Source organism: Dipodomys spectabilis, unplaced genomic scaffold (assembly GCF_019054845.1).
Source record: "Dipodomys spectabilis isolate Male_0828 unplaced genomic scaffold, ASM1905484v1 ptg000162l, whole genome shotgun sequence".
In the NCBI taxonomy this organism is placed as follows: Eukaryota; Metazoa; Chordata; class Mammalia; order Rodentia; family Heteromyidae; genus Dipodomys; species Dipodomys spectabilis.
Genome location: NW_024870839.1, coordinates 1,943,246 through 1,962,207, shown reverse-complemented (window position 1 = coordinate 1,962,207; position 18,962 = coordinate 1,943,246). Strand labels below are relative to the sequence as shown.

Below are 18,962 nucleotides of genomic sequence, written 5' to 3'. Positions count from 1 at the left end.
TGCAATGCAATGTTACTAGGGTGTCTGTACTCCAGGGTACTCAGTATGCAAATGAACTCTATATTTACACATCATACTTAGAACTCTGTCTCCTGACAAAAACCATAGGATTCATTCTAATACATTTCAGACACAAGGTGAAACCTTTCACCTAAGTGTTCAAAAAGTATACTGATTAGATGAAGAAATTAAAATGAATGAATAAAAGTTAAACTTTTTCACTATCAAGATACCAAGTTCATAACACTGTAGGTTTATTTCTGAAAGTAACTGTGATTCATAGTCATACAGACAAATTATAATTCTTCTTTCCATCCCTTTGCAAAGCTACTAGCCATCTTTTAATTTCTTCTGCTGGCAGTACTTTGAAGTATTTATTGGTTATTGTTTCTGTTTTGCCCCTTAATTTATCATAGAGAAAACTTTGCCTGTGCATCTCCCTACAACTGAGGTATAGAACTCTTGGAGCAACTAAGGTTTATTATCTTGGGGACACTGGAGGGTTACTAGTAACCAAGAGTGCTTGTTACCTCTTCGAGGAACTGAAGAATCAGACACACTCCTTGATCTTACAGAGGCTGGGGACTTTAGGCTCTGGGCTGCTGTCCCTGGGGACATGGTGCTGTTTGTCCCATGCTCATTGAATACATTAGGTGATTGAGGCATGTGAGTGAAGGAGGCTGACTGACTTGGCTGCTCCCAGGTCCTGCAGTAAGCTTTCCTTGATGACTCAGGGGAAAGGTGCTGGCTAACCCCTTCAATGGAATCAGGTGTCCCTGGACCAGATGCTAGTACCAGAGTAAAAAGAAAAAAAAAGAATTAACAAGGTAAAATCATTGTATGATTAGACAGTTCATGTAGACAACATTTCTAATCATACTGCATAGTCCCTCTAGTTATCTACCTGGCAACTGTATGGTAGTTTACAGTTTGCAAACATTCCAGTATTTAATTTTCACAAACACTCCATGAGAAGGCAAATCCTAGACCCAGTCCAAAGGTGTGACCTCAGGGCCTTGTGCTCTTGTTCATGCTTGGCTGACTTGTTCAACCATTATTGGTGCTCTACCACTTGAGCCAGGCCTTCAGCTCATCCTTCTGATGGTTCATTAGAGATAGGAGTGTCAAAGACTTTTCTGCCTAGGCTGGCTTTCAACTATAATTCTAGGTCTTAGTCTCCTGGGTAACTAAAATTATAGGTGTGAGCCACTGGCACCCAGCTAGGATCTCTAATTTTTTGCTGTTATCAGGATGACTGTAGTCTTCCTTCCACAACTCTCCCGTGAGCACAACAATATATAAAAACAAGATACTTTTATCAAGTGAAGGCAACAATAGTATCATGTCAACATTTTTTTTCTGTGTTTAAATCATGGTTAAGTTGGATGGTTAAATTATATATTTGCACTTACAGTTTTTACAATGATTATGGAGTAATCATTATGGAATAAGATATCAGCTAGAATTTAATCTCCAAGAGGATGTTTGTCTACGTGTTTCTGTGATAGATGCCCAGTGGTTGGCATACTAGAGAAATTCTAGACATTTTTTGGAATGAGTAAATGAATTACACAGTATACTTGTAAGCCAATGTTTGTGTTCTCAATCATGGATCTGAAACTATTAGTGGCGCTGTGGCTAAGTGGTAGAGTGCTTGCCTTGAGCTCAAGAGCTGAGGGACAGTGCCCAGGCCCAGAGTTCAAGCCCCATGACTGACAAAAAAAAAAAAAAAAAAAAGAAACTATTACAATCAAAATTAGAAGCAACCTAATTATAATTAAGTAACAAGCTTACTTGGCAAATTTATAGTTTGATCTCCAAGAAACAGACGTCTTGCAATACTTCTCCTGTACCAAGCTCTTGGAAATGCCAGAATTTCACTCAGTCGGCGCATATCATACTTAAAGGAGGCAGACCCTATATCACAAACAGCTGATACAGAAATAAAATTTGTTAGAATTTAGAACAGATTTATTTATTTTTTTATTGTGAAAATACTGTACAGAGGGGTTACAATTACATGGGCAAGATAGTGAGTACATTTCTTACCAAGGATTGTAGCTTCCTCCTCTGTTTACCTTTCCCATCCCTTCCCAGCTTCCCCCCTCCCCTCCACCCAATCCTCTCCCCCCTCCCCCCACCAAAGTTGTAAAGTTCGTTTTCGACATGACAACTTATACTTCTCATTGTTGCAATGGGTCCACCTGTATCCTTATTTAAACGACTTGTTTTTCCCCTTCCCCTCCACAAATTATACCGACATCAAATACAGTGAAAGAAGGGGTTATACTGTGGGGAAGGGACATACAAAGCAACAAAGAAATAATCTTATAAATTCTTTAGAAACAAATGCATGAAAGAAAAAAAACATTTAAATACATATCTTAGGGTTCATTTTCCTAACATTACCTTATCTGACCTTTTCTGCTTGACTCATACATATACTAGATATTGCAAATAAGGGAAACCATGGGACCTATGTTTCTTTGGGCCTGGCTTCACTTAATATTTTTTCAAGTCTTTCCATTTCCTAACAAATGGGGCAATGTCATTCTTTCTGATGGAGGCATAGAATTCCATTGTGTATATATACCACATTTTCTTGATCCATTCATCTACTGAGGGGCATCTGGGTTGGTTCAATATCTTAGCTATGGTAAATAATGCTGCAATAAACATAGTTGTGCTGGTAGCTTTAGTGTGGTCTTGTTTGTAAATCTTTGGGTAAATGCCCAAAAGTGGGATTGCTGGGTCATAGAACAGATTTTTAAAACTTAGGTATTTTTATGTGGTGGTATAAGACAAATTATACAGCTGAATTACTGTTAAAATTCATGAAATATAAAAATAAGCTACATTTTATGCTTAATTATGCAGCCTTCTTTAAATGACAATCTGCACTGTAAGAAGACTATGAGCTTCAATTCTTTGCGGTGAGGACTTGGGATTCTAGTATCTTTGATGAAGCTGTCAGAGAGCTTCAAAAGATAATTGTTGTAGCCTTCCACTTCAGCATAGGGTTCCTCTCAAGTAAGAAACAGGAACCATCACCATAAACTGGGATATAAACTTTCGCCAAGGAAATTACTAACCTTTTGAATAGAAAGCACCCTGACAACTGGGTGTTGGTGGCTCATGCCTGTAATCCTAGCTAACTCAGGAGGCTGATACCAGAGAATTGCAGTTCAAAGCCAGTTTCTGGCAGGAAAATCCACGAGACACTTATCTCCAATTACTCACCAGAAAACCAGAATAGACACTGTGGCTCAGAGTAGTAGAGTGCTAGTGCTGAGTGAAAGAGCTCAGGCCCCAAGTTCAAACCCCACAACCAACCAACAACAACAAAGAAAAGACAGCACCCAACAGCTTCCTCCTTTGGCTTTCTTTGCTCTTGCTGTACGTGCTCCTCTGTCCTTCCCTCACAGCTCTAGAACGTTTGGATGCCGTAACCAAAGCAAAGACCTTGTTGCAGCCTGAGCCCACCACTCTGCCCATCAGTTAATTGCTCCCCAGGCTGTTATACCAAAATGGCCTTAGGAATTCTTTATTTCATTTTTATCTAAGTTAACAGCTCTAAGCTAATTTTTTAGCCACTTTGCTTCCTCTACTGCTCCTTAGCCAACTTCAAACTGTTGCCTATTTTTCCCTTCAAAGTCATTCTCTTTCTCCTTATTGTCGCAGTTCAAGTCTCATGTACCGTGGCTTGGTCTATCTAAACCATTTCCTCAAGCATCTCTCCATTCTCATGGTCATGCTGCCAACAGTTCTTTGTAAAACACCAATCTGAAGCATCATTCCACTTCTTTAAAAACAAAACAAAAAAAACCTCATGGCTCCTCACTGCCTGAAGGATCAGAATTGAATTCCCTGCTTAGTGTATGAGGCCTTCCACAATATGGCACCAATCAATTCTGCCATCTTCTAGCCAGTCTTCTCTCCCCCTCACCTTACCTACTTAGTACAACAGATTAGACGATTAGTTATGCCTATGCACTAGCCATAACAAACTAAAGGACACTTTAAAAGAACCACTTTTTTATACTTTGATTACACAGAATAGCAAGTTGCTATCTTCAAGGTAATTCTCAAGAAAAGACTTTTGATATTTACTGTTGTTTCTGTTGGGGCCTAAGTATAATTTCCTTGGTGAAACCTTCCATGATTTTCCATTAAAGACAAAATTTATTATTTCTTCCTCTTTATATTCACCAGAGTTACAGCATTTTATCTTCCTTCCTTGTTATTGTCTACAGAGAGGACTTTAACTTGTCCATGCCTGCTACCCCAAGTAACAGAGCAGAGGGTCGGGCACTACAATGTTCAGTATAAAACATATTCAACATGTTTGGTAAATGAATGCCAGGTTAGGTAAACACTTCATTTTTTATTAGATTAGTAATTATGTTTTCACTAGGTACTCTCAATTCTTAAATAATTCCATATGCATTTAACTTTATATAGTTAAGCCATGGTGTAAACAAGACATGTCCATAGCTATCTAACTAAAGCTTGCATTACCCATGTACGAGTCAATGTCAAATAAAAATGTAATGTTTTTCTCTCTTTGGAGTTGTAGCATTCACAATTAGAAGAATGAAACATTAAAAAGTTAGAAATTTTACTAAGTCATGATAGAGAAGTGAAGAAAAACATTTTAGTTATTGAATATTGAATAGTTTGCCCCTTGGATCTTATTTCCAGCATTAGATGCTCAAGTTCAGATTGTATTATAAGCTGGACTGTCCTGTGTTGAGTTGCATTGTACAGAAATTAATCACCATATTGGTCTAGAAACATTAAAATTTTTTTCATTTGTACAGGGGTACATGCACTGTATTAAGTATATAAGGTCTTATCTACATGGATTTGATTACAGAAACTAATATTTTCTAATAAAAAAATAAAAACTTTAAAAAGTTAGATTGTCCTTTTTTTCCTTAAATTCAATGAATCATCAAAGCTTAATATTAAATACTTCATATTTAAACATTACTAAAACAAAGGCCTTTAATTCTGGAAAATAACATCTTAGTTTAAAAAGCTATAAAATTGAATACCAGATATATTTATTAATGTAGTATCCATTTTGCTTGTAGACTTGCTTGCAGACTGACTTTCAAAAAATGAGGCACCTCCTGAACGTCTAATTCGAGACAAACTCACTTTTACAAATTCAAGGTTTATACTGAGTGAGTCTTTTCGACCAGTGACTGAAGTGGGTTCCTCATCCACATTCCCTAAAGGAAACAAACAAAAAATCCAATGCCTGACATCTCTACATGTGTATTTGTAAATATAGACTCAGCTATTGGTTTCAATGAAAACTGTCCAACATACTGTAATGTGCTGTCAATCAAAACCATTTAACTTAGGTAAAAATTTAAATAGGAAACTCTAATGAGCAGTAGTATTCCTAACAATTGTTTAATAAGTTCAAATCAATAACATAATTGGTATTTTTTACAACTGTTTGCCAATAACAAAACGTAGAATCCACATGGACACACGTGTCTTCATTATTTGTCTCAATAAAAGCAAAGAAATATTCACTAACAAGATCTTATGCACTTTTAGTGGTTCATCTGTACTTCAAAATGTCAGTGAAATTTAATTTCACTAAATTCTCATCTAAAAGTAGCAAATGATTTAAACCTTTAAATTGATCTAGGTTTTTATCTATTTCTAAAAGCAGAATGATTATGACAAGAAAGCTCCAAGAACAACAAACATAAAGAATACCTAGTCCTCCGGATCCAGGTGTGAGTCCAGAAACGGCAGTTTTTTGTTTCCCTGCCCCATACGGATGAAATACATACAGGGAAAAGTCGGACATGCATGCTGTGAAGCTCAGGCCAGAGGAGCTGCTGCTGGAGCTGGTTAGATCTGACTGACTACTACTGTGCCGACTTCTGCCCAAGGGACTGCCTAGTCCTGATGAACCTATAGTGAATATAAGAAACCCAAAATGTTCATAAGCCATAAAAAGATGTAAAGAAGACAGTTACTAACAGGTTCTTAAAAGCCAAATGTGTTTTCAAAATACAATGGAGAAACTTAAACATTAAGAGATTTAGAACTTTAATATTAAAACAAGGATCTAATTTATACTGTAAACCAAGGTGAGATCCTCTCTTCATCTTTAAACAACTGTTAATACACGTTTGGCCTAATAAATACATGATTTTCTCTTTTGCTCACTGGGATTAGTTTTAAGCACACAGTCTAGGAAAATGAACTGGAAAAAGCATATTGTATTTTTGGAGTACACATTTCAGTAGGTATAGTGAACACAAAACAAGTTATGCAAATATAGAAGTAAAAGATGTTTTTCTCCTACACAGTAAGTTGTTCCTATTAACATTTACTCAAGATGGATAAGCTAATTGCAAATATACTTTAAAGATTAAAATAAAAAGAGCTCTGTGAATAGAGTGTTATACAAAATTTATCTCCAGACCAGACTAGACCTGACACTCTGACAACCATTAAAACTATGTTCAAAGTGCTGGAGTTAGGAGCTGATAGCTCATGCCTGCAATTGTAGCCACTAGGAGGCTGAGACCTGAAGATTGTTGTTCAGTGCCAGCTCAGGCAGGAAATTCCATTAGAGTCTTACCTCCACTTAACCAGCAAAAAGCTGGAAGTGGAAACAAGGCTCAAGGGGTAGAGTGCCAGACTTGAGCTTGAAAAAAACCAAAGCAAGAGTACAAAGCCCTCAGTTCAAGTCCCATTACTGGCACACAAAAAGTTATTCACACTGTCTCAGAAATTCTACTTTTAAGAATTTATAAACATTAGCTGGGAGCCAGTGGCTCACGCCTGTAGTCCTAGCTACTGAGGAGGCTGAGATCTGAGGATCACCGTTCAAAGCCAGCCCGGGCAGGAAAGTTCATGTCTCCAATAAACCACTGGAAGTGGCGCTGTGGCTCAAGCAGTAGCGCGCTTGCCTTGAGCTGAAGAGTGCAGGGATAGTGCCCAAACACAGAGTTCAAACCCCATGACCGACAAAAAAAAAAAAAAAAATTACAAACATTATTTAAATTTTTTCTTTAAAAAGCTGAGTGCTGTGCTTATACCTGTAATCCTAGCTACTGGGGAAATAAGATCAGTAAAATTACAGATTAAGGCCAGCCCAGACAGAAAAGTTCATGACCCTTCTCAACCCATAGCTGGGCACATCTGTCCTGCCAAGGTACACAGGAGGTGGAGATTGGAAGGAATCATCATGCCAGCCCAGCCTAGGAAGAAAAGTCTGAGATGACTTTGCTAAAGGAAGAGAGATTTTTTTAGAGATTCTAGGGAATCTCAAATACATAATCAGAATGATAGGATAACGTACAGCTATTCAAGTTATTTTAGAGAAATTATTTCATAATTTGGGAAAATACCTATGACATTTTAAATTTTACAAAGTTACATACTGGAAAAGACTGAAGTTACAATGCCAGAAAGGAGATTAAGACCTGTTACCTATGATAAATGGATATTCTTTCTTAGTTTTATTACATTGTAATACTTTTCCATTTAAAAATAATGAACAAGGGCTGGGATGGTGACTCAGTGGTAGAGTGCTTGCCTTACAAGCCTGAGACCCTGGGTTCGATTCCTCAGCACCACATAAGCAAAAAGAAAAAAGCCGGAAGTGGCGCTGTGGCTCAAGTGGTAGAGCACTAGCCTTGAGCTGAAGAGCTGAAGGACAGCGCCCAGGCCCAGAGTTCAGACCCCATGACCAGACCCCCCCCCAAAAAAAAAATAATAAACGATAATTACTGTGATCGTTTCAATAGCCAGCACTCTACCTCTAATAATCTGTTGACTATCATACACTTACAGCGATATTTTGGAGCAAAGTACAAGATAACAGTTGGCCACATTAGCAAAAGTTTATTTCTAAGAAATTAACCTTTTTTCCTATTTTTGTTATGAAAATTTTCAAAGATTTACACTGCTTGTAACATTGATGATTCTTAAATGTAAAATATAACAAAGTGTTCTAAATTATTTGAGTGTACAGATTATTAAGCACCATTTTGTTAACATTGCTTATAGTGTACACATGCAAACTCAAATCAAAATGTTATCCTTTGTTGAGCTCAAACTACAGATTAACTGAACTAATTCAAGTTCTGATAACCCAGAACTGGGATATACTCCAGGCTTTGGTCTTGATATTTTTCTATAAATATTCCAGTTCTCAAATATTGTCTAGTTTTCTGCCAGAGTTGTGAAGCCATGTCTCTCTACCTGGCATTCCAGCTTTGCCTGCTGAGCTCTTTGCTCCACTCTGTGTAGCACTGCCTCCAGGAGACAGAGTCTCCATGGGACACGTAGTCCCTAGAGTCTCCAGCTCTCCTCGGTTTGAAGAGAACACCAAATCCAGGGATGGTAGCTTTAGCATGCATTCCACTCTTGACACTGGTAAACAGCTAAATTTGATCTGTGATGGCTAAAAAGAAGAGAAATAAAAACAATAAGGTTTCTAGGAGGTGCATGTTGTGTTTCATACTGGATTCCAAAAGTTCCTCCTTAGCCCACATATGTCAAATTCATCATGTTTACTCATAAGAGACTTAGAAGAACTTTCTATTGTCATAGCTTTTGCTAACAGAGGCATATGGTGTATGAGCCAAGTGTATTTACAAAATGGTACTGTTTTTAAAAAAGCTAAATAGACATTTAGGAATTTCTGAAACTTAAATGTATTTATGCTAACATTATATTTGTTCAAGATCAAATCATTTTGTTTTTTAAGTACTGGAGTTGGAACTCAGGAAATCATACTAACTAGACAAGTGCTCTACCACTTATGCAATGCCCCCAACTTCTTTAGTTTTCACTTGGAGGTAGGCAACATGCCTTAATTGTTGGCTAAGATGGGAGTATCAGAAACTTTTTGCTCAGGTTGGCCTCAAACTGTGAGTCTTCTAATCTCTGCCTCCTGAGCTGCTGGAATTATAAGTATGAGCCAGTGTGGCAGCTTTTTTTTTTTGTTTTTTTGTGAACATACTGTACAGAGGGGTTACAATTACATGGGCAGGATAATGCATACATTTCTTATCAAGCATTGCAGCCTCCTCCTTTGTTTACCCTTCACATCCCTTCCCTACCTCCCCCCTACCCCCACCACCCAATCCTCTCCTCCCCCCCAGTGTGGCAGCTTTTAAGAAGTGATCTAATATTAAAATTTTAGAACACTGGTTTAATAGTAAGTTTTATAAAGACCCCAGTTGTCATATATTATGTATTTTCATCAGACTTTCAAAACAAGTTGTATAGTTCATTTTCCACATAGTTGGACATAGTTTGACCAAAAGATCTTTAGTAATTTGACCAAAAGATCTATAGTCTGATACTCTGACCAACTATGTGGAAAATGAACTATACAACTTGTGGGTGAGGAAGGGAAGGAAAAACTGGGAGAGAGCAATGGAATGGCTGACATTGTTCAAAAAGAAATGTATTCTTTATCTGACTTATGTCACTGTAATCCCTCTTTACATCACCTTTACAATAACAATAAATGAAAAGAAAAAACTATGTCCATCAGTATTGTAAAATTCTTGAGATCAGAAATGAAATCTTAACTGAGTATAAACTAAACTTTGAAGTCTGAACTTTTCAAATAGTCTTTAATAAACAAATCCAATCATGTGCTAAAAGGCCTACTAATAGGAAAACATTTTAGAATAAAATATTAAGTAAAAACTACTTAACTGTTGGCATAAAATCAATTAAAGGTACTATTGTGACTTTTTATTTTTACTACACTTTCTACTTGCCCACAAAGGAGTATAATAGTAAGAATTAAAGCTTCATAAAATACTTTAAAAATTTGTTAACATATCAATTTTTACCATAAAAGTGTAAAAACTAAAAATTTAAAACCCCAAATCTGTGCAACTTCTTCAAAGAGAAGTAAATATGTATTTAAAGTTTTATATTGTCCAGAGTTCAGGCAACCTCTCAGCTATTGTGAATAGACTAATGGATCATGAAACTAAGAAAACTTTAAGATTACATCAAGTGTATTACCTGAACTCGTACATAGACCACAACATCTACAGGGAAAGAAGAGTAAGCAGATGTAGAAGATGATACTAATGATGTTGTTGATTCTTCCATGGGATCTGGTATTTCAAAATGCCCCATATCTTCATCCTGGGAGCTGACACCTGTTAGAATACGCAGTTGTAAGTTTATTAAACATGTCAATGGCAAACACTTAAAAGGTCCTTAACCAGAGTTACCAATATTGAGATCATAGGTATGAAAACCCAGCAGTATTTGCTTCAAACATCTTGGTTATTTTCCCAAAGACAAATCATGTAATCTCCCCAGGACTCAATCTCTTGTAAATGGAGATTAGATGATCTCTCAGGTTCTTTTCCAGTTATACTTAATGTATAGTAATATAGTCACCCCTCATATGACATGGAAGTACATAAGGAAGATTCTTACCTGTGTAATTCCTTTCAATTGGTGTAATTGGGATAGTTTCCAGAGCCTTTTCCAGAAAGTCTAATAGGCAAGGACTGATAACCATCTCTTCTGGCAATGACTGAAGTGCCACCCAGGCATACAGCTTGGCTGTTTTCACCCCTCCACTTCCTTTTCCTTTGGCTAGAACATTAATAAATGTCAGGTTCATTTAATAGGGTTTAATTTTTTAAAGTTCCAGTAAAACATGACAAATTTATGAGAAGCTATAATTATATGACCAGCCTCATCAGGTGAAGTACCTCAGGGCAATAAAAATAGGCTGATGATTGCCAGATGCCAATAGCTCTTGACTAATCCTAGTTACTCAGGAAGCTGAGCTCTGAGGATGGCAATTCACCAAAGAAGAAAAGCTGGAAGTGGAGCTGTGTCTTCAGTGGTAGAGCACAAAAGCCTTGAGCACAAAAGCTCATAGGTAGTGCCTAGACCCCCAGACCAGTACTTGCGACACACGCACACGCACACACACACACACAGGCTGATAGAAATGATACATCAGAGTTAGAAAACGAAGGTCATTAGTGATGTATATACAATGGTTATTCTTACTTGCTCTAAGACATAAATTTTGGATCAGTTTTCAACTTTACAGTTGCTTAAGTCTCGTTAGCTTTAGTCCTTTGGTCCATTTTAGAAGGGAAAAAACCTTGAACAATAATGTTTAGTGCACTGCCTGTACATACTCACAGTGGTTCTTGATACAGAATTCCATGGTACTTCCTAACTAAATTACTTTCACTCAGTCAAATGAACAGAAACAATTAATGTATCTTAGCTAACTTGGGCTTAGGTTTCCAACTTGAGCATTTCTTAGTTTTGTAAATGTAGAAAAAACATGTTCTCATTCAATGATCCTTAACATTCCTCAATTATAAAATGGGATTCAAATATCTACCACATACTTGACAGAAATGTGTCATCATTGATAAGTGATAAAAAAAAATGTTAAGTGGTATCATCATGATTCTTCAGTTTTTAACCAAGTTTTTATATATGTCTGTATATACATATGTTTATATATATGTATATACATATATATGTATATATGTCTGTATATACATATATATGTATGTACATATGTATATATATAAAGTTCTGTTTTCCAAGGGCAACTTCTCGACTAATTCTCATCTAGCTTTCTATTACTCTTTTGTTCTGTGGGAATTCTGCCACACTGTGTGTGAGGTAAACTGGGCTGTGGTAGCCAAATTTCCAAGAATGCTTCCAATGAGCCTGGCATACCCCCAGTTCCCTCCTTCTACTGATCTGTATGATCAGTAACATATTGTCTAGGCAATGGCATATAACTTTGTTAGGCTGAACCATAAAAGGTAAGCAGGTTAAGCTACATTCTTTTTGGGATAGTTCTTTTCAAAAGATGTCAGCTGCAACGTAATGAAATAACATTCAAGTGGCCCTGTGAAATGCTCACATGGTGTGGAAATGAAGCACAGTGGACACAAGGAAAGGTTTCTCCAGATTGTCAATCAAGTATTTAAGTGACCTTGAGTTAGATGCACCAAGCCAAACTGCCCCTGCATTTCTGATCAACAGAGACTGTGACATTATAAGCCACTAAATGCTGTTATAATACACACAAATGCAACAAACCCCAGTACTCTGTCGTATGTATATAAATTTGGTATTTCTATCTGATAATAGCTGCCAAATTTAAACTACATAAAACCACCTTTTTCTAAACATACACTGTCTTAAACATCTAGTTAAGAAAACTGTTAAGATGAATAACTACAGCCATACATGAATTTTGGCAAGTCAATGTCTATTTTACAATAGAGCAAGTAGAATGATGAAAAGCTATGAGAAAATGGCAAGCAATAGAAATATATTCTCCTTAAATACCTGAGGGAATAGGTGGGGGTTGGGGAGGAAGTAAGGTGTTAGTCTTGCTCTGGACAGTGCAAGGTAAAGGAGGAGAAGGAGGAGACGTGCCACAGTCTTTCATACCATACAGCTTGGACTCTTTGGAGAGTGTTCTTGGCAAGGAAGATCCTCTGGAGGCATTAGGTGATTCAGTCTTTAGTGTCTTGGAATTATAATGCAACTGCAGTGAAAACAAACTTTGAAATTAAAATTTTGCAGATGAAATACAGAAAATGTGGTAGAACACTAGCTCAGGAGTATAAACAAAGTTTGACCTTGTGTAAGTCAGCTTTTGATCCCAGCAAGACACTGCTTTTTTCTTTTCTAAGATTGAAAATGTCTTTCTAGGTAATCTTTGAAGTCATTTCTAGCTTAATAGTCTAAGACTTTCTAACTTACAACTTTAGACTCTTAAAAAAAAGTTATTTAATGAAGTTGCCCAAGGCAAAGTTGTACATTCTTTAAAGCATGCTATGAAATATTGGTGTAACTTCTTTCTGCCAGACTTTCATGGAAAAAGCTGTGTAAATGAAATGGCAATGTGCAGTTAATATATTCTTATATCTAGAATATGCCTAGATAAGCCAGAAAGTCTCATTTTAATGTAATAAGCAAAAGAAGACCATACATGACAGAAAATAAACACCACTTGAATAATCTCTTAGCCTAGACAATTAGGTCTTCACCTTTACATCAACTCCAGGAATGTAGAATACTGTTGTTTCTGAGTCACTAGGCTTTGTCTGCAGAGACGATGGCACTTTCTTGCCAGTCATTAAATGGGTGGTAGAAGCATAATTCGTTTGAAATTTCTTCTTTTTGGAAGGAGAATCTTGATCTAAGCTTCTGGAACTTCTATCATAACTCCTATAAAAGAAAAAGAGAAAAACAGCTCAGCACTATTTAGCTAGACAGTTTAATGGTGTTAATATTGTGTATTTCTTAATGATACAGGGTAGCTATTTTTATTCTTTGTTTTTCAGACAGTGGCTTACTATGTATCCCAGGCTGGCTCTGAATTGTCTCTACTTCTTGAGTGGATTACAGGTGTGCACACCTGCTGCCATTATTGTTTTTAAAAGTGATGGCTATTTTACTGCACAGAATTTGTTTTTGTTGGTTGTGGGGCTTGAACTCAAGGCCTTGGCATTATCCTGGAGTTCTTTTGCTCAAGGCTAGTGCACTAGTACTTTGAGCCATAATGCCACTTCCTATTGCACAGATTTATGATGGATCAAATGAAACTGCTCTTTTTATAGTAGAATGCTGGCTCTATATTAGCACTTTACTTTGGATTATTATGGTTCAATTAGAATGATATAACTTCTTTTTTATCATTGCTTCCATTTCTTTTCTTTCTCGTTTTATAAAAACTGCATTATACAAACTTGACCACTGAAATCTTTACTTATGAAAAATTTCAAATACCTACTTTAACAACTATCAACATTCTGCCATTCTTGTTTCATCTACATTTCTACAACTCTCTTAAGTGTAAGCACTATTTTATTTTTGTAGTCTATCAGGAAAAGAAGAAAAATTTAAAGAAAAAAATCTAATGTTAAATAGTTTATATTACCATTTCATTAATAATGTGAAGAAATGTTAGAACCACAATCATATCTCAGTCTAATCAAGCCTATTTGTACAAAATTTCTAGATTTTTTTTTTCCTTTTGAACTCATCAAACTCTCCAAAACCAAGATACCACACTATTCTTTAAAATAGAAACATGTACAAGAACAGAGAAGGAAAAATTCATTCTTGTTGAACACAGAATTCCAAACATATAACTAATTTAATAACAAAATCATAGACTCTAAATTAGACATCTGCATATATTTCCTGCATATATTTTTATATGCAATTAATCACTACAATTATGTTCATCTACTTTTTAAATGTACATACATTTTGAGAATGGGGACAAACATTTGTGATAAAAATCCAATGATAAAAGATTAGTATTTCTACCAGATCAGGTCATATGTGTACCTTTTTCTAACAATTCCTTACCTTCTCAAACTTATATCATCATGTTCTTGTAGAAGGGTGGTTGGGTGGAGTACACACTTCCCACTATCAATTTCAACCCGTATATCAAGTTCAAAGTCAATATTTCTCTCAGTAGCTGTGCCACTAAGACTTCGGTTGACTGGAGTTGTTGGCCAGCGTTCTGTAAGTAGCTGATGCACAGCAGCAAAGCCTGTTGCTTTCTTACGAGAAGTGTGTCTAGAGAAAGAAAAAGTGATCAGTACTTATACTAAAATGGTATAAGTCATTCTAATAAATGATTTCCAAAACGTGAGAAAGAGTTCATAAACCTGCACAAATTACTTAACTAGAAGATACTAATTGTAGTTTTTCCTAAGTTTAATGGGTTACATTTTATTGAACTAAGTGAGGAGAACATAGCATAGCCACTATTATCAATGAATTGTTATATCAGTGCATGAATATAATATAATGGAAAATGTATTTTTACAAATTATAAAATTAGGACAGAAGAATATGGAAAGAAAGAAAAATAAAACCAATGCTCTTTAACAAACAGTAGTAGGGAATCTGGGTATCTACATGCATAACAATAAATTGGACCATTTTGTTATATAGTACAAAATTTTAAAAACTCATACTAATGCTCTCTTTTAACTAATTTTTTTTGTTGTTGTTGTTGGTTGTGGAGCCTGAACTCTAGGCCTGGGCACTGTCCCTCAGCTCTTCAGCTCAAGGCTAGTGCTGTACCAATTGTGAGCCACAGCGCCACTTCGGGCTTTTTCTGCTTATGTGGTGCTGAGGAATTGAACCCAGGGACTCATGCATGCAAATCAGGCGCTCTACCACTGAGTCACCTTCCCAGCCCAGTAAATTTCTTTTTAATGATCAAAATATTTACCTAGAAAAGATGGCTACCCTAATGGAAGTTTATCTGAATAAACATGAATTAAAATGTTTGTAAAAATAGGAATGAATGTGAAACTAAAGAGATCAGCTGTCCAGGAAAAGAGCTGCGAGTTGTGGGATTACTATTAAAAGGGGAAACTTAAACAATTATGAAACAGTTAAAAATCTGCTTTGAAAACCACTAAAATACCCCAGGGCTGGTGGCTCATACTTTAATCCTCACTACTCAGGAGGCTGAGATCTGAGGATTGTGGTTCAAGGCTAGACTGGGCAGAAAAGTCTGTGAAACTGCCACCTACAAAATGGCCAGTAAAAAAAAGCAGGGCTAAAGGCACAGTTCAAGCATTAGAGTGCTAGTGGAACAAAGAAGTTCCAGGGCCTGAGTTTAAGCCCTTGTCCTCTCTTCCCTCAAAATAAGAAAAAGCAAAAATACATAGAAAAATTGCTTAAAGAACACAAAGATCATTTTAAAAAATCTTAGGATGTCCGTGTGAAAACAGACATTAAGCCAGATGTAGTGTTACATGCTTATAATCCCAGCATGTGGCAGTGTAGGCAGCAGGATCCAGAGTTCAAAACCAGCCTCAGCTACCAGTGAGACCCTGTCTCAAAAAACAATCCCAGAGGAAGTGGCGCTGTAGCTCAAGTGGTAGAGCGCTCGCCTTGGGCTGAAGATCCAAGGCACAGCGTCCAAGCCCAGAGTTCAAGCCCCACAACCGACCAAAAAAAAAAAAAAAAAAAAAAGAAAAAAAATCCCAGATATTTAAAAATGTGTATTTCGTGCATATATTTCTTATACATTCTTATATATTTACATATCTGTGAAATAAGTCATTTACAGAGTTGAAAAATATTGCTGAATTTTAATGTTAGGCATAATCCTATATTCAACCCAATAATAAAATATGAGAATAGCATGGTTGTCTTAGAGACTTAGAAAAGTGAAAAAAGTCCTTACTACAACTTTTCTTAGAAGATTATTTGAATATGTATTCTAGAAAAATGAGGAAATAAAACAAAAATGTGCCTATATAAAAGAGATTCAGGAATTAGGAGCTTGAAATTAGTTTAGAAAAGAATCCCCACAGCTCAGAATGGCGAAGATTAAAGATGGAGTGAGTTCCTTCTATACTAAGTTACATGACTACCTGTATGTCTAGTCAATTTCCCATTATTATCAAGATCCTTCCAGCTTTTCTTGAGGGTGTATTCTTATAAAGCTTTTATGTAACATTATTTCACCTATTTCTTCCTCTCAAGAATTTGTTAAAATTTTCATTTATTGTGTCCTTTAACATTTTTCTTCATTACATATTACTACTAGGTGTTTCCTTATCATTTGTTATTTTCTAAGCTCAGGAAAACTATAACCGTTTCCTTTATTTAACTCATTACCACATCTTTATTTCCATTTTCTTGACAGGAAATATACTGGAGAAATAATTAAGGTTATTTAAATAAATGTGTTTGCATTAGAAAAGGAAAATAATGTGCTTTAAGAAGCTAAATTACATTATTAATAATGTAGAGGTATGACTTAGTCAATAGAATTTCTGGTATAAAGTAGGTATAATGCTTTAGGCTCCATTCTGGGCTATGAGATCTTGAGAGAAACAAATAAGTACATAAATAAATAAAGGCTACTCACGAGGGCTTCCTGTAAATATAAAACCTTTCCCTTTCTCGGTCTTCATCCTTTTCATCTTTGTCAGAATCTTCACTGGTAGAAGACAGACTGTCATCCCGTCGACCCTCCTCAGGTTGGAAATGAATACTTGGGGAAAAGCTGCCTGGAGTTTTGGGAGAACTGAACACGGAACACGACCCCTCACTGTTGGATGAGTAATGAGATGGACCTTCGAGAGTTACAGATAAAAGGTCCAGTTCTGTCTCCTCTGGAAACTGATTGTAAAATGAGAAAACAACCCAAATTAGATTCACATTTCAAGTCCAGAAGTCCCTAAAATATATGTCTTAACAGAAAATCTTCTCAGAGTTGAATTTCCTCACTTTGAATTCAAAGGTCACACTGAAGAAAACATGAAATGGCACACCAAGGAAGGAAGCAGGTCAAACCACACATCATACCACTGACATTTTAAAAATCACAGAAAATTTTACTTTATAGGAACATTATCATCATGTTAATTAAGAGAAACACTTGAGTAAAGATAATTATGTGGAAAGAAAAGTAGCAAAGTATGGATCAGATGGGGAGAACAATTAGTGGCAATTAACATGCAGTGTTTGTAAATTGTCAAGTGCTGCAGGTACTAGCTAAACTTAAGAATATGGTATATTTTAAGGTAAATACCCAGAGGCCACTGCTTTTAGGTAACTAAAAACAAAAAATTCTCATGACTTAATTTATTCACTTCTCACTATTGCTGCAGTATGGTTTGAGAATAATTGGCATTTATAAAGTGTAATGTATAAGGCCAAGTAATTTATTATTTTAAACTACTGAGTGCTACTACAAAATCTGTAGTGAAAGCCTACAATCAAAACTGCAAATATTTACAGAATTTAGGTGTTCTTCACTTTATGAACTAAATATGCTTTTTTCCTTTTTGAATTTTTGCCAGCACTGGGGCTTGAAACTCAGCCTTGTACTCTTGCTTAGATTTTTCACTTAGGGTAGTAGCTCTACCATTTGAGCCACACCTCCAGTTCCTGCTTTTTGCTGGGTTTTAACTGGAGTTTCATAAGATCTGTATATTTGTGCTGGCTTGGCGCCAAACTTAAGAATTCAAGTTCCTGAATAGCTAGGATTCTAAGCATGAGTCACTGGCACTTAACCAAAAACATGTCAATAAATGAATCATAAAATCAGGTTTCTTACATTTTCTAAATTAAAAATTGGTAAATTTGCTGGGTACCAGTGGCTCATGCTTGTAATCCTAGCTACTCAAGAGGCTGAGATCTGAGGATCACAGTTCAAAAAAGCCAGCCTGAGCAGGAAAGTCTGTGAGATTCTTATCTCCAGTTAACCAAGGGGGAAAACCAAAAGTGGCACTGTGGCTCAAGGGGCAGAGTACTTGCCTTGAGCTGAAGTGCTCAGGGACAACATCCAGGCCCAGAGTTCAAGCCCCACAACCAAAAAAATGGTATATTTATGTAGAAAAATTTCTATTTTATACATATTTTATATAACTATATCAATAATCTATTTCCTAACTTATCATTAGCAAGTCTAAATTTCATACCTCTTATCTTATTTGTGATTTTTACATAACATTTATTTTTACAAGCACCATACACTGTTATTTAAAAACAGGACTTTAGTCACTTCAAGTATTAATGCCTTTAAGAATCACCTAATTAGGGCTGCAGATGGAGATCAGTAGTAGAGCACCTGATGGCTTAGCATGCTGGAGCCCTGATACCCATCCTCAGAACCTCAGAACAAAACAAAATACAAAGAAGCCCATCTAGTTAGTAGGAACTATTCAATTAACATACATGATTTGTTTCTAAGTTTTTTGTTTTTCAGAAAATTGGAAATTCATTTGCTGTTTACAATTTAATAGTTCTAAAATGAAGTCTAGTGTTACTAAATTCAATGTAACTACAGAACATAGGTTGAGCCTCCAGTTTGAGAGAATAGGATAAAGAAAATGTATTTTGGATCAAAGTACCAATTTTTAAATGTAATTTAAAAAATCTTGCACAAAGAT

At 36.1% G+C, this 18,962-nt stretch overlaps 1 protein-coding gene across 7 annotated transcripts in view; it reads right to left on the bottom strand.

Annotated features, from left to right (window-relative positions):
* Positions 1-18,962, bottom strand: part of Kiaa1109 (KIAA1109 ortholog) — a 175,251-nt gene that overhangs the window by 13,521 nt on the left and 142,768 nt on the right. For 5 of the 7 annotated variants that reach the window (XM_042692995.1, XM_042692998.1, XM_042692999.1 and 2 more), the window contains 11 exons: positions 16,934-17,187; positions 14,398-14,613; positions 13,068-13,248; positions 12,466-12,562; positions 10,459-10,620; positions 10,033-10,172; positions 8,245-8,446; positions 5,740-5,943; positions 5,058-5,237; positions 1,795-1,932; positions 531-788 (listed from right to left, as the gene is read on the bottom strand). In XM_042692995.1, coding sequence (XP_042548929.1) covers positions 531-788; positions 1,795-1,932; positions 5,058-5,237; positions 5,740-5,943; positions 8,245-8,446; positions 10,033-10,172; positions 10,459-10,620; positions 12,466-12,562; positions 13,068-13,248; positions 14,398-14,613; positions 16,934-17,187 — 2,032 coding nt within the window. The remainder of the gene's footprint in view (positions 1-530; positions 789-1,794; positions 1,933-5,057; positions 5,238-5,739; positions 5,944-8,244; positions 8,447-10,032; positions 10,173-10,458; positions 10,621-12,465; positions 12,563-13,067; positions 13,249-14,397; positions 14,614-16,933; positions 17,188-18,962) is intronic. The other 2 variants (XM_042692996.1, XM_042693001.1) reach the window with 1 other exon arrangement.